The sequence below is a fragment of the Carcharodon carcharias genome, chromosome 17 (assembly GCF_017639515.1).
Source record: "Carcharodon carcharias isolate sCarCar2 chromosome 17, sCarCar2.pri, whole genome shotgun sequence".
Taxonomy (NCBI): Eukaryota; Metazoa; Chordata; class Chondrichthyes; order Lamniformes; family Lamnidae; genus Carcharodon; species Carcharodon carcharias.
In genome coordinates this window covers 62,771,275-62,787,229 of record NC_054483.1, presented here as the reverse complement: position 1 = coordinate 62,787,229, position 15,955 = coordinate 62,771,275, and the positions used below count along the sequence as shown (strand labels likewise).

General features: G+C 41.0%; 1 protein-coding gene across 1 annotated transcript in view; it reads right to left on the bottom strand.

The window, feature by feature from the left end:
* Window positions 1-15,955, bottom strand: part of hectd2 (HECT domain containing 2) — a 166,255-nt gene that overhangs the window by 30,680 nt on the left and 119,620 nt on the right. The window contains exons 14-18 of the mRNA XM_041209368.1: window positions 12,490-12,578; window positions 7,961-8,119; window positions 6,398-6,472; window positions 4,801-4,888; window positions 4,229-4,335 (exon numbers count right to left, since the gene is read on the bottom strand). Of these exons, the coding sequence (XP_041065302.1) occupies window positions 4,229-4,335; window positions 4,801-4,888; window positions 6,398-6,472; window positions 7,961-8,119; window positions 12,490-12,578 (518 nt within the window). The remainder of the gene's footprint in view (window positions 1-4,228; window positions 4,336-4,800; window positions 4,889-6,397; window positions 6,473-7,960; window positions 8,120-12,489; window positions 12,579-15,955) is intronic.

The following is a 15,955-nucleotide window of genomic DNA, read 5'->3' as shown; positions in this document are numbered from 1 at the left end:
CTGCATCGGTCTTCACTATAGAGGATACAAGTAACATCTCAGCCGTAAATCAGGAAATGGAAGGAAGGGAAGAACTCAAGAAAATCACAATCATCAGGGAAGTGGTACTTAACAAATTGTTGGAAATGTGGGCTGACAAGTCCCTTGTCTGATGGACTTCATCCTAGGGTTTTAAAAGAAGTGGCTAGTGAGATAGGTGAAGCATTGCTTTTAATTTTCCAAAATTCCCTTGATTTGGGAAAGATTCCATTAGATTGGAAAATATCAAATGTAATTCCTATATTCAAAAAGGGAGGGAGAGAGAAACAGGAAACTACAGGCCAGTTAGCTTAATAGCTGCTATAGGGAAAATATTAGAAGCTATTATTAAAGACATTATGGCAGAGCACTTTGATAAATTCAAGGTAATCAGGCAGAGTCAACATGGTTTTGTGAAAGGGAAATCATGTTTAACCAACTTATTTGGGTTCTTTGAAGAAAGAACATGTGCTGTGGATTTATATAAATGATTTGAATGAAGGGACCAAAGGCGGATGTACTGTATTTAGATTTCCAAAAGGCATTTGTTAAGGTGCCGCATCAAAGGTTATTGTGAAAAATAAAAGCTCATTGTGTAGGGGGTAACATTTTGGCATGGATAGAAGTTTGGCTAGCTAACATGAAACACAGTAGGCATAAATGGGTTATTTTCTGGTTGGCAAGATGTAATGAGTGGTGTGCCACAGGGATCAGCACTGGGGCCTCAACTTTTTACAATTTATATAAATGATTTAGGAAAGTAAACTGTGAAGAGGAAATAAGGAGGCTAGAAAATTATATAGATAGGTCTTTGCCCACTCACTTAACCTATCAAATGGAGTATGATGTGGGAAAATGTGAAATTGTCCATTTTGGCAAAAATATTTTAAAAAGCATATTATCTAAATTGTGAAAGATTGCAGAGCTCTGAGATGCAGAGGGATCTAGTGTCCTAGTGCATGAATCATAAAAGGTTATCCAGACACAGCAAGTAATTAGGAAAGCTAAAAGAATGTTATTGTTTGTTGTGAGGGGAACTGAATACAAAAGAAGGGAGGTTATGCTTCCATTATACAGGGCATTGGTAAGATCACATCTGGAGTACTGTGTACAGCATTGGTCTCCTTATTTAAGGAAGGATGCAAATGCATTGGAAGCAGTTCAGAGAAGATTTATTAGACTAATACCTGGATTGGGCAGGTTGTCTCATGAGGAAAAGTTGGGCAGGCTAGGCTCACATCTGCTGGAGTTTAGAAGAATAAGAAGCAACTTGATTGAAACATATAGGCTCTTGAGGCGGCTTGACGAGGTGGGTATTGAGAGGATGTTTCTTCTTGTGAGAGAATCTAGAACCAGGTGTCACTTTGGAAATAAGGGGTTGCCCATTTAAGACAGAGCTGAGAATTTTTTTTCTCTCACAGGGTCGAGTGTCTTTGGAACTCTCTTCCTCAAAAGGCAGTGGAGCAGAGTCTTTGAATATTTTTAAGGCAGAAGTAGATAGATTCTTGGTCAGCAAGGGGGTGAAAAGTTATTGTGGGTAGGTGGAACATGGAGTTCAGATTACAATCAGATCAGCTATGATCTTATTGAATGGTGAAGCAGACTCTAAGGGTCGAGTGGCCTACTCCTGCTTCTAATTCATAAGTTCGCACATAGGTATGCTTGTGAAAATATCAAGAACAAGAGGGAACATATTTAATGGAATTGGCTGAAGTAAAGGTAACACAAGGATTAACCTTGTCACGCAGCGAGCAGTTAAGGCCTGGAATGCACTGCCTGAGTGTGGTGGATGCAAGTTCAATTGAGGCATTCGAAAGGAAATTAGACTATTATCTGAAAAGGAAGAATGTGCAGGGTCACAGGGAGAAAGCAGGGAATGGCACCAGGTGAATTGCTTATTTGGAGAGTAAATGCAGATACTATGGGCCGAGTAGCCTCCTTCTGTGCTGTAAAAATTATGTGATTCTGTGATGTCGGGATCACTTGCAAGACAGGCACTTCATGTCAATCCCTGGATGCGCATGAGATGGTAGTGGGCCACCTTCTTGATCCTCTATCTGTGTCAAGGTACTCCCACAACGCTATCAAGTAGCGAGGCGGCAACAGTGAATGAACAGTGGTTTTTGTCCAATTTAGGATGTTGTAGGGAAACTTGGAGCTGGTGGTGCTCCCATGCCGCTGTTGCTTTCTAGGTGGTGTTCACAAGTCTGTGAGGTGCTGACAAAAATTAAAAACAAGATCAGACTAATTTACAGAATATATAGCTGCAAGTCATATTTTGTAAGAACATGGTTCAATGGCAAGTAGAGGTTAGTAGTGAGGAGGCAGCCAAAGTGGAAGAAATACAATTCGAGTTATATAACTGGGATGATCAATTAGGCTAACTGACACATTCTTTAAGGTTATGCAGGATAACAGATGAATTGGCATTGTGATGGTTTAATTAGTAGAAATGGAGGTGTCAAGGCTCGATTAATGGTAAACATGGGAGTTGCCTACCAAATTGCACCAGCTCATAGGCATCATTTTGCACAACAGAAAGGTGAAATGCCTGGGGTGTATTCTGCTCTTGTGCAAAGTTCAAGTAAAATTTTTACACTAAACAGGGAGTAGATGGTTTATAATGGAGCTTTAGCGAAGTTGCTTGAACTGGGAAGAGAATAATGGACTTTAGCAAAATAATATTAAAATATGTTTTACATTGCCCCCGAGAGCTATGAAGGTTAGAAGAACTATAGAGGACACAGATTAATTTAGCAAGGTGAAGGTGGGTATTTTTAACTCCAGGAGATCAAAGTCAGATAACTCAATTTTGCCAACTTAAGCAGCAGGGGTATCAGGACAGATATAACCACACACAGCAAAGTCAGCCTCAAAAGGGTATAATTATTCTTCATCGCTACCCAGAAGCTGTGCAATACTTAATGCAATTTAATGACTACTGGGATGTTTCTGTGAAGCACAGAGTCACCTTGCAAGGTTAATAATCACTTTCTATCCTAGTTTAATTACAAAATTGAATCAGAAAATGTAACTATATAGTATTTGGGTAATGAAATATGCAGCATAAGTATAATGAAATGCAACAGCATGAAATTTCCTTGCACTTAATACATTTATGCCAGTTTCTGCGCAGACCATGTCAATGGGAATGCACACCTTCTCTATTGTTCATTATCCCCACAAGCCTGATGCTACCAGACAAACAGCTCCACCTTTCCCCTTTGCTTCTGATCTTCAAAGGCCTCCTACAACTTTGACTATACTTTTGGAATCTCTCCTAGTTTCCTCCTCTGTTTGGGTCACCAGTGCTCCCCGGAGAGTGCCACGTGGTTGTTTGTTATTGGAAAGGTGCGATACCAGTTCAGGTTGTAACTAGGTTACAGCGTTTCTTGAGTATTTCGGCAACAACCATTTTAATGTAGTCATACTTGTTTTGTATTTCAAAATACAACTTAGTAATAGTTGGGGTCTTTCTGTGACTATCATGGTGAAAGTTTTCTGTAGTTGAGAGAAAGGTTATTTTCCAATTTTTGCTGTGTGTAATCAGCATTCAACACTGCCAGCTTCAGAATAAAGCTCCCTCTTCTCTGGACTAACAACAGCCTTAGCTGCTACTTTAGTCTATGGGAAGAAAGTAACAAGGGTTGCAGACTTTCTGTTTTTGAAATCAGCAGAGACATGAGAAAGAAAACAAATGTGGCCTTTCCAAAAGAAAAGTTATTGTTCCCAATTCATGACTTACATTTTCTATTTTAATGGTTTTGAAGAAGGCTTATCATGTGCAATTGTATATGTAGTGATGCATTATTAGAACTTCCTGAACCATTTAAGTACACAATATATTGCCTTTAAAAGAATATAATTATGTTGAAATTTAAAATTAACTGCAAAACTTACATTCACAGAAAATTAAATTAGTCCATTTTGTGATCAAATGTTAAACGTGCTCTATACTCAAATTTCCATGTAGTAATGAATATTTACCCAGAGATGATATCAAATAATGAGATCCAAGTCAGAAACAAGAAACATTTTATGCTTGAACAGAAATATTGTCCTTCATACAGGAAATGTGTTAAGATGCATCACAATTAATATTATCTTCCACTTCCACCATACTGCTTACAAGAACTGAATCAATCAAATTAAAGGCCAAATAGTAAAAAGATTTGTACTTTTGACAATTGGCTGTTTGGAAAATACTTACCATTAAAGCATTGGAGGCACATACACTGTGAAACCCATGATAGAACGCTGCAAACTGCTTGTGGATGGACTTGTTGAGAAGGAAATCTACATAGAGCTGTACATACTCTGGAATAATAAAAATATTCATTTTTCAAAAAGCATTATTTATTCCTCCCTTAGTTTGTAACAAACCTGCATCTGGTTAAGTTTTTCTAATGGTATAACATATTTAAGAATTTGGCTATTTTATCTCACATTGTTAGGTCAATAAACTTGTAACATTTTTTAAAATAAATCAATGTGCAATTTAACTATACAGCCAAATTCAATGATAAAATCATGCTATCTGCTTCATTGAACACCACTGGCAACAGAATTTTCATAATGAAAGCAATGGATCTCAGGCCATTGTGACAAGTGATGTTCCAAAATGATTGCAGAAAGCAAAATTAATCATAGAGAAATACTTCTAAAATACTTTTTGAGTAAAACTTTGTAAATGTTTTCCCATGCTTTAAGCTATTCAGTTTGCCTTTGTGTAAACTAGCAATGTAAGGTGTGACTGCTGAACGAGAAGTGTCATTTACTTGCCTTGTCTATTCTGATTGGTTACAGCGATTTTGTCACCACCTGGCTTGAGGTTGTACGATTTAATAGTTCCAAATTCTTCCTGAAATACCTGAAATAAATATAGGATAAAAACCGTGAACCGATAAAAGTGTGAACAGATGATCGGTTTCTATTACAGAACAGGTTTGAAAAGCGACACGCTCACTGAACATGTTCAAATGGAATTATTTGTTTTAATGAAGTAGATAATTAATTGTTTTTTAATGTTGCAGTGCCTCTGCTACAATCACAAAGAAATTTGATGCGAGCACATGAAATGCCAGAATTTCAAGGCATACGTGTCTATACTTGTTATGGAAAATATAACGGCCAGGATTTTACAGCCCCACCGTGGCATGTCTCTCTCCAGAGGATGCGGTGAGCCATTTAAATCACCATTCAGTTCGGTGGGACTGTAAAACCTGCCAGGTGGGAGGGGCCATAAAATCCTGGCCCACATTTTCCTGTGGCAGAAAAATCCTCATTGCAGAATGCTGCATTATTTTAGGATTAGATTGTTCCAGCAGGATAACAAACCCATTTTTAAAACTAACTGTGGTATCATGACCTTGTGCTTAACTTTATGGCCAGGATTTTCCAGCACTGCCGCGATGGGACCCACCGCGGGGGGATGCGGCGGCCCAGCCAAAAGTCCATTGACTTTCGGTAGGAATGGACGATCCCGGCGGTGGGTGGGGCTGGAAAAATCCCACTCCATATCTCTCATGAGAGTTTTAGAGCATGGCGGGCAGGTGTTGTGGGGGCGGAGGGAGCTGTGTGCCTATGGAAGCTGCCCCATTTACAATGTCCCTTTAAATTTTTCATAAATATTTATCCACTTCCCTTTTTAATGCTAGTGGAGGTTCTGTATTCACTGTCTTTGTTAGAAGGGGTTGGGGGAGGACAAACTTCTAAGCATGTGCGCCAATGCGCACAGGAAAAGTTCGCTGAGGCATAGAGAGCTGCCTCAGGGGGATGAAGATTTTAACAAATAAAAATAAAGAATTTTAAGATGTTAAAATATGTCCCCTCATGTGACTCTAGTCACATGAGCAGGGACATGTTATTAATGAAATGTTTAAATTTTTATTTAATTTGTAATAGCTGTTGGAAACCTCATCCCGCCTGTGGATGAGGTTTCCTAAAAAAAATCCAAAGGCCACTTGGCCTTTTCGCCTGTCCGCCAACTGTAAGGTTGGATTGGCAATGAAAAGTTTCTTTTAATTATAACTTTAATGGCCTTAATAGGCCTTTTAACTGTCAGCAGGCACGCTACCAACTCCCACAGATGCCCACCGACTGAAATATTGTGCAGGTGCGCGATGATGTCAGGACGCTTGCCTGGTGTCATCACGCGTCATTTTACGCTCATTCGAGTCAGGCAGGCTAATATTTTGGCCATAATTAATAAGAAATTTATTGGCACAGGCTGGGAACAACATTAGGCTGGTTAAAAAAAAATCTCTGGTGATCCTAATGCTGTACAACATTATTTTTATTCATCATCAGGATTTCAACAATTGGTTATTTTCAATAATAAAAAAGGATGTTTGAAATCAAATTAAAATTTGCAACTTACTTGAAATGTGGAACAAAAGTCTTCCTCAATATTGCCTTTGTAATTTATAAGTGCTGTAAGTCCATGAGCCAAGTCCTTCAAATGACATGTTTAAATGTTAATAATTTCTTTCACAAAGCTCACTCTACATATTGTCTATAATTCAACTATAACTTTATGTCAGATTGTCCTTTAGCCAGGAGTACAATGGCTTAATTTAGGACAGCTATGGAGCGGTTTCCTGATCTGCAATAGGAGGGCTACTTTTCAGGGAGAAAAGATTGACTTTCTGGCCTTTTTCCCAGGTGGGCACTTCCCACCTTCTAACTGAACAAGCTAACCTCATTCGCTGTATGAATTTAAACATCAGTTTTAACTGGCAGTTGAACATGAAACTTCTTTTACTGTACACTTAATGCTTCATTCCTACAGCCACTTGAGTACAATAGCTTGTTTTTGTACTGAATGCACCCATCAAATTTCTACCTACTTTGCAGCTGAAACTTCATTTAAGTTGTTCTGGCATTTTTAACATCAATACTTTGATACAGTGATAGAAATCTGCAATGGAAAAAGAACAGGTCAGAGGAATTCTTGGCTCGATTCCACTTTGTGTTAAGGTCATTTTGAGTTGAGGCATCATGTCAATGGAAGGGTGGTGGGGGGGAAAATCAGTCTGCAATCTCATGACTGGTTGATATGCAGTGATCTAGTGAACACTAGGTGAGGACAGGCACACAGCTGTGAATAGCTGGCCAACACTCGCTGTCTATGCTCATACATGGAAGTATGGCTATTTGGGAAAGTGTTGGTAGGTGCTAGCCTCTGAAACATAATACCTAAGCAAAGGAGTCAACAACTTCAGAAAAGGAGAGGTGGGAAGGGATGGATGTTGGAGTGGGGGCAATGTGAAAATATTTTTTAAAAAGTTAGGGTGAAGGTAAATTGATGAATTGTTTCAAAGCTTGCTCCTGGTTTACTGTTGTAAGCATAAATAGTTAAGTAGATATGTTAGGTATTAGTTTGTAGCATCCAGAATATGTGGCTGTTGCTGTTTTAAATAAAATGTCTAGGTTACAACAGGTTTTTCTGCAAAAAGGAATACTTTTAGGAATTCTGCAACATGTTATTTTATCTGTGTCTTCATGCTGGTAACAGCAGAGAATGGTGCAAAGAAGTTATCCAAAGTTATCATTCAAATTTTACTCCAAGATGCTGACCAGCAGAATTTATTGAATCTCTTAACTGTAACAGCAAAAATCACATTTCCTTCCATTTGTGTAAATGACTTTAACAACTGCTGCCTTCATTATTCCAAACTACATGACTTTCACACTGACCGTTATGGGATAATGCCCTTTTTTACCTGAGCAATATAACCTCCATATATTTTCAGAGGTCTCTCATGATTCCAAGCAGCTCATTGTACCAAGTGATAGAGTGAAGTAAACAGGTTCAGTATAAGCTGTGAGATCTTTTACATAAAAATAGGATTGTACAAGTGTAAGTGAGCAATGGAAATAATCTTTGAAATCTTTGGTCCAGTAAAAGATCTTGAACTGTAGATCCTATAAAGATACCTACTGGCATAAGGTAGCGGAGGTCATCGAGTGTAAGTGGTGCTACTCCAACAATAGCATTCTGATCACATGGAACAACAGGAGGACTCAGCAGCTTCTTGTAGCAGCAGGGTGGAAACCGAACATCCAGGGTGATACTATTATACACAGCCAGACCCATCAGCTACACAACAGAAATGTTAAGGTAAAAGCACAACAAGCAAGTCAGTGCCACCAAAAAAAAGCAAAATAAGTTTCCTCTGAAAAGGAAATCAAAATTTAAAATTCCCTTGGTATAGGTTACTACCTAGAAGAGCAAGGCTCTGCAATTTCAGCTGTTCCCTTTTTAGGCTTCTGTGGTCGAGTGGCATTGTAGGAGCATAAACCTCGGCGTTGAAAGGTTGCTGTTAATTGCTAGTCCTAACTGTTTGAGGTGAGTTTTATTAGTTTTAGCAGCGCAAACAGGGAGGTAGGAGACAAACTTCTATTTTTATGCAGCTAATGATGAAGCAGTGCAAATTGCCTGGTAATTTTTAGTGATACATAACTCGTGGCATGTCTCTGTCTCCACACAATTTGCCATTTTTAAAAAAATATACAGATTAATCACAATGGGTACATTTAACTCACCATTATTTTGCCAATTAATTCCAGGCCATTACATTGAAAAACCAGGGGTAGAATCGTCCCACATTTGTACTAAGTGTGGTAGCGGGCAGGTAAATCAACATTTTACCCGTAGGCTGCGATGACAGGTTAGTATCCCAAACTGCCACATTACTTATACATTCCTGGGAAACATGCTGATTCAATGGCAGGTGGGCTCTCATTCATTAATCACACCATCACCTCGCTGCTTCATCATGCTAGACACCACATTTAAAGTACAGCCGTGTTCAGTGCTTCCAGCCCAGGACTGCAGCAAGGAAGACATGGCCCCAAAAGGCAAGAAGGCTGCAGCCCTCAAGCACCTTTTGGATGCTTTGGAAGCCCTCTGTGATGTCCTCCGCCCCCTCTCTGGCCGTAGGAGGGGCAGCTACATTACCACTCCAGCTTGGTAGGCAATGGCAGCAGTGGTCAGTGCCAATGTTGCACAGAAGAGGTTGGCTGTCCACTGCAGATAGAGGATGAATGATCTCATCCATGCAGCTGGGGTAAGGCAACCATCTCATCACTCTAAACTCACACACTCAAGCCCATCACACATTCACTGGCATCTCACTTACTGTCAGCTCAAAGGACATCACCACCCATTCTCACACACATACGCTCACATGTCCATCTGGCCTCATCTCCTCTGGAGACTGCCGCCCCAGCCGTCACCATTTTGAGGATATCTGCACAGATCAACATATGCCTCCCCACACCCTGGGATACTCCCTTTCCCCAGTACAGCTCTTGTCCTGCAGCCTCTTCCCTTGTCACGTGCATGTTGCTTTTGTGTTGCTGTGAAACATGTTGGCGTGTTTTCCCCCCGGCATGGGTGGACGATCCAGCTGGGGGTGGGGGATGAGTCCAGTGGGCTGGCCTTATAAAGATATGCTGATGTATTACAATAAGCTTCCTGATGTCCGATGACAGAAAACGTGGCGCGCCACTGGCGGGCTAAACAGACGATGGCAAACTGGTTTCACACCATCATGAAACCGATCGTGCCACATTGTCCACTCACGCCATCAAGAACACCCGACACCAGTGGGCAAGGAAAATCCCAGCCTAGAACTTAAATACAGCTACTCACCTTATGATACTACAAATAGGAACTTTTGTTATTAGTTCAGAACAGGGCATCTCATGGCACACCTTGTTAGACAGATTTGTGCCTGCACCCTTCAGCTCAAACGTTTCTTGCCCACAAAGTTACTGGAAGTGTAAACTGATAAAAGTGCAATGAGGGCTTAACAGCCTCTGGGACCTTGGCAAATAACGGGTCAAACAATATATCTCCTTAAACAATAAGGTGAATGGATTGAAAAGTAAACAAATAAATCCAGAAAGAGGATGAAAGCAAAATACTGTGGATGCTGGAAATCTGAAAAAAAGAAAACAAAAATAGCGGGAAAAATTCAGCAGGTCTGACAGCACCTGTGGAGAGGAAGGCAGAGTTAACGTTTCGAGTCCAAATGACTCTGCATCGGAACTAAAGAAAAATAGAAATGAGGTGAAATAAGCACTGTTTGAGGGGGTGGTACAGGTAGATCTGGATAGAGGGCCAGTGATAGGCGGAGGCAAAGAAGAGATTGCCAAAGATGTCATAGACAAAAGGACAAAGGGGTGTTGACGGTAGTGACATTAGCTAAAGGACGTGCTAATGGTGACATTAAGGGTTTCTACCTTTCTAAGGCTTTCTAGCAGGACAAGCAAGTGACAGATAGTCCTAGTGGGGGTGGGGTAGGGGGAAGGGATCGAAATAGGCTAAAAGGTGGAGGTAAAACAATAGATGGAAATAAATTTAAAAATAATAATAGAAATAGGCAGGAAAAGAAAATATTTAATATATATATGAATTATTGGTAAAAACAGGGATTGAAAAGGGGTTGGAGATGTAGGAGAGGGTTCATGATCTGAAGTTGTTGAACTCAATGTTAAGTCCGGAAGGCTGTAAAGTGCCTAATCAGAAGATGAGGTGCTGTTCCTCCAGTTTGCGTTGAGCTTCACTGGAACATTACAGCAGGCCAAAGATGGACATGTGGGCATAAGAGCAGGGTGGAGTGTTGAAATGGCAAGTGACAGGGAGGTCTGGGTCATGCTTGAGGATAAACTGAAGCTGTTCCGCAAAGCGGTCACCCAGTATGCGTTTGGTCTCTCAAATGTAGAGGAGACCACATTGGGAGCAGAAAAGGCAGTAGACTAAATTGAGGGAAGTGCAAGTGAAGCGCTGCTTCACTTGAAAGGAGTGTTTGGGCCCTTGGACGGTGAGAAGGGGGGAAGTGAAGGGGCAGGTGTTACACCTTCTGCGGTTGCATGGGAAGGTATCGTGGGAGGGGGTTGAGGTGTAGGGGGGGATGGAGGAGTGGACCAGGGTGTCCCGGAGGGAATGGTCCCTACGGATGCCGACATGGGGGGGATGAAGGGAAGATGTATTTGGTGGTGGCATCATGCTGGAGTTGGCGGAAATGGCGGAGGATGATCCTTTGAATGCAGAGGCTGGTGGGTTGATAAGTGAGTCCAGAAAGAGGGTGATTGGAGTAGGTGAATTCAAGTCAAATCAAGTGCAGAAAGGAAAATAAAAGGAAATAAACATTGAATTAAGAGAGTGAGAGAGAGAAAAAGAGACAAAAAGGAAAAGAAAGAAACAAATTTTGAACATTTTCAATTAAAAATTTCAACAATTAACTACCTGAAGGAATGAGACTCCTTTAATTGCTCGCTTTCTGGACAAGAGAGATTGATGGCTAGTTTAACAATGATCACATTGTTAAAAGGGTACTTACACTATTAATTATTAGACTTAACTTTGCAGCAAACTTGATGAGCAATTACTACACAAATGCAGAAAGTTCATGGAATATCACAGAGAAGTTAAGGGTGAGACGTTTTTGTGAAACGAAGGACAGAATGATAACCAACAACTTCTGGAGATTCACAATTCATGGGATATCACTTCCTGGAGACAAGTTGCAGGCCAATTTGCACATGAATAACAGTTTATGTCTGTTCACATGCTGTTACGTTTCAGAACACTGAGCTATAAATCATGTGAATATAGTTTTCCACAATCTTCAGAGATAGTTTTTTTTTAAATCCAGAAGAAAAACTGCTCCTCCAAAAGAAGAATATTTGGCAAGTGATTGTTTGGAACTGTCAAGCACAAGCAAATATAATATAAATTCAGCTCCAACTCCAGCAAACTGCCTCAATTTAGAGGATTAAAAGCCCAGGGCAGTTCATGATTTACATAAAGAATTGCATTTTACTTTAAAATTGTCACAGTTGATGCAATGCAGGACCCCACGTGACCTCAATCTTCACTGTATTCACAAATGTTCACAATATGGATTTGGTGAGTGATGACATTTTAAAAAACTAACTGTAACTCAAGTCCCTCTGTGTTCTTGAATCTGATTTCAGGGTTTAGAATGTGGATATTTAAGAAGAGGATTCTATTACACGTCATGTAAATGACCTTGATAGTGGTGAAAGGAATTTTAGAAGAATAATAGGGCAAGTAGCCAGTAACTATATTCAGTAAGAGCAAAGCTTAAAGTCAGTTCCTGGCCCGCAGAGGTTTATAAATACACAATTCCGACATAACAGGATGTTTTATCGCTCTCCTCTTTGTCAATTCTCAGAGGCAATTTTGGCAAATGTATGTGTACCACTTTCTGTTTAGTATTAGGTAGTTTTGTGCTGTGGCCTGGGGAATGGATTTAAACTATTTAACATATTTCATTTGTGCTTGTAACTAATGCTCGTAAGAGATTTCTCTCTTTTCTTATCTCGAAAGACTGCACAAAATGACAGTTTGATTTTGAATTGCCCTATTCAATATACTTCCCTTGTAGCACTTGTTACTGATTGCATAGTGCATTGGCGTAAGATTGCAAAGGATACAGCTCCAACCAATCGAAATCCAGAGTAGCTTTCACATTTAAAGCTGCTGAACCAATAAAACCGTGAATCCCATTGAAATGCAAACATTCCTGTTAAACAAAGTGAACTGAAATTTGTGACACTTTTCAAAAAGCATATGCACCAACAATGGTTGCATTACACATGTATGAGTGAAAAAGCCACCTTAGGACCACAGACCATACACAGGATAATGCCAAGAGGCCTCTTAAATGGCTGAATTTTATTGTGGGGGGGAAGTGGTGAGGGGGGTCGGACGGCTGTCTCCACCACCACCTCCTCCTCCCCCACCCACCCCACCGAAGCAGTGGTGGTGTGGAGCCGACACACTACATGCCAGGCCTGGCACACAGCCATAATGTGCTGCTGGCAGGCTGAACAAGAGCCAAGTGGAACTTACGCCCTTCACTGGGGAGGAGCTGCCAGCCAGTCAGATTGGGTGGGTGGGCACATAATTTGGCATACTGGCCTTTGTGCTGGTCGCCAACACGTTTTTGGCTTCATGCTGTTTCGAAAGAGGCCAGATCAGCATCAGATCAGCTGCCCACTAACAAGCGGTAAAATTATGTTCAGTACATTTATTTGAAGGGTCTATTAAAGCCCTATTCTCATACTAACTGTGTTTTTCAACTGGTAATTTGGGCAGTCCAGGCAACCCGTTGGGCTTAGGGACAGGGTACAATAGATGGCTGCTAGGCCTTTGCTGCAGTCACTGGCTGTCACCCCAGAGGGGTGCCTCTCCACCATCATGGCCAGGCAGGTGTGGGATTTTAAAAGTAAAATTAACTTAGCTGCCTTTAACTCTTGCAGTCTGCATCCTCAAATTGGGAGTTCCCACCTTGGCGTGTGGGGCTACAGTTCAGTGCTGCAGGGTCACCTGTTCGCCCTCCAATGTCAGGAGCACACCCCTCCTCACCCCCCTCATCACTGATTGAATGGCAAGTCGGTTCCCTGGCTTTCAATTGGCTGAAGCTTTTAAAACTGCAGGGCACATGTCTAAAGGGCGCCATGCAGGATCAGGACCCGGAACTCAACCCCATGCCTTCTTTCAAAATGGCTGGAGGCCAAGGTCATGATAGCGAACTGGCACAGAGGCTAACGCAACAAATTTAATGTCCACCCACCTCCAATTTGGACACCCCGCCTGCTTTTAAAAACCCACCCAATCTCTTTCATATACCAACAATGTATTATGCAAGTAGCTAACCAGAGCAATTACAGACATTTTGAGAGGTCCCTTTTCTTGTACAAGTGCCAATTAAAAATTCCGCCATTGTTTCTCCATTTTCTTTATTGTATGAAATGATTAGCATGATTAGCATCATGGATTGTAAGGGTTGAATGATGGACAGATGCTACAGCAGTGCAGCATTACAATGGGAATACAATGCAGGTGGTAAAATAATTTCACATTCAAACACAAGAGTGCTTAACTTACAAGTTTTTTTCCCCTGCTCACTCAACAGCCTGTGTGCCTATATGTATACAGGAACATTACTAAAAGATTGCATGGAATCATTTCCATCCTTTTCAAAATGAACACTTGGTCTTTATGCCTGTGTCACCCTGTTTACTGCAACGTTTCATATTTCAAGTTGTTTCTACAAATTGAATTGCAGTCCAGCTGAGATTCTGATACACTACCATTGACCTGCTGTATCTTATCAATATATTCAATCAGAAGTCAGCAAACAAAATTGAGCTTGCTGCTTTGAAGACTTATATGAAGTTCTGAATTCCCATTAATTGGTTCTGTAGTTAAGTATTGATTTATATTTTCTTCCAAAGGTTCCTTGTATCTTGTGTGCCATTTTGAAAATCTTATACATAGTGGGACAATTAATCAAATTGAGGTGATGTAATATAAGGGTGTTCAAGTTAGTAAGGTGTAATGTGGGACTGGGGAATAGTACTGCCCATGGTGTGATGTAGGATGTCACATGATGGTAGACTGATTGCAATCGTGAATATAAGCAGCCAGTATGGAGACAGCACCCATGGAGGGTTGTACCTTGTACAGGATATGTATAGAATTTTGGATTACCAATAAATGGTTTATGTCCAACCATACAAGCCTCCAGGCCTCTTACAACAATTAAAAGATTTCATAGGGTAGATACAGAGAAACCTCTGGTGTTTGGAGATAGTTGAGTTGGAGGGGGTTGGGTGGAATGGGGTGGTGGGTGGTGATGGTATGGTGGTAGAGGAATTTCGGAGTCCAGAACTAGGCTGTACAAGTGTGATGTCAGAAGCAATTCTTCACACAAAGGAAAAAGCGGAAACCTAGAACTCTCCCAAACCCCACCCCTACAAAAGACTGATAAAGCTATGTCAATTGACAATTTCAAAACTAGGTTGCTGGATTATTTTATGAGTAAGGATCTGAAGGGATATGGAACTATGTCAGGAGTTAAGATACAAATCAACTACGTTTGAAATGAATTAGGGGAAAAAGCACCTTACATTTATATAGTGCCTTTCACAGCCATCAAATGCTTCAAAGCATTTTAGGGCCAATTAAGTACTTTCGATGTGTGGTTACTGCTGTAATGCAGAAAGCAGGCATGAGGGACTGAATGGCCCGGTCTTTTTCTATGTTCCAAATTAGGTATAGGCATGGAAATAGAGAGATGAGCAAGACTAACCTAAAGGCATGATTTACTTCAAAATAGTAGTATATCTCCCATATCATTATTCACAGTAAATCTAGAGATAAACTGTTTTATGTGGAAAAGAACATTATGCCATTTGATACACACGTGTTTTATTTGTTATTGGGAATTAAATTAGGGCTGAATTTTTGCTGCAGGAGCGGGAAACCGAAGTTGGGATTGCTTCTTGGTCTTGAACCCACCCCCAGGTGGAAAAGTAATAGGCTCTGAGCTTCACAGGGCTGACGCCTTAATTGCTATGCAAATTGGCTTAATGAGCAATTAACAGCAGTGGGAGTGAAAATGGAATGGATCTACCCATATATGCAAGCCTGATTTAAACTAATCACCGTAACCATTGCTGTGGCTACTGTTTGAGTACTGACACTGCAGAGTGAAAGATCTCAGAACATTTGATTTTCCCAATGTCTCAACAGAGCCAGAGGCCTGGTTTCCTTCCTTGTGCTTGGGTAGTCCCCCAACTGTGTTTGGCAGCAATGCCCCCTACCCTTACTCCCCTACAATGCCAGGAGGGTGCTGCACCACCTGCACTGCTTGAGTGCTTACTGCCCTCCACTTGAGCTGAGGCGATGGCACCTTTGTCCCAGTGGACTGGTTCTCTCTTCACAATTAACCTTTTTACGGGGCCCAGCTAATTTCTATGGGCAGCCACGAGTGGTTTCCCACTATGTACCTGCCTCCATTCAGCTGGTCTGACCAGACAGTGCATGCAGCCCATGCGTCCCCATGAAAATTTCAGCATCTCCAGTTAACAAGCTCTTACTGAGCTCATCAAA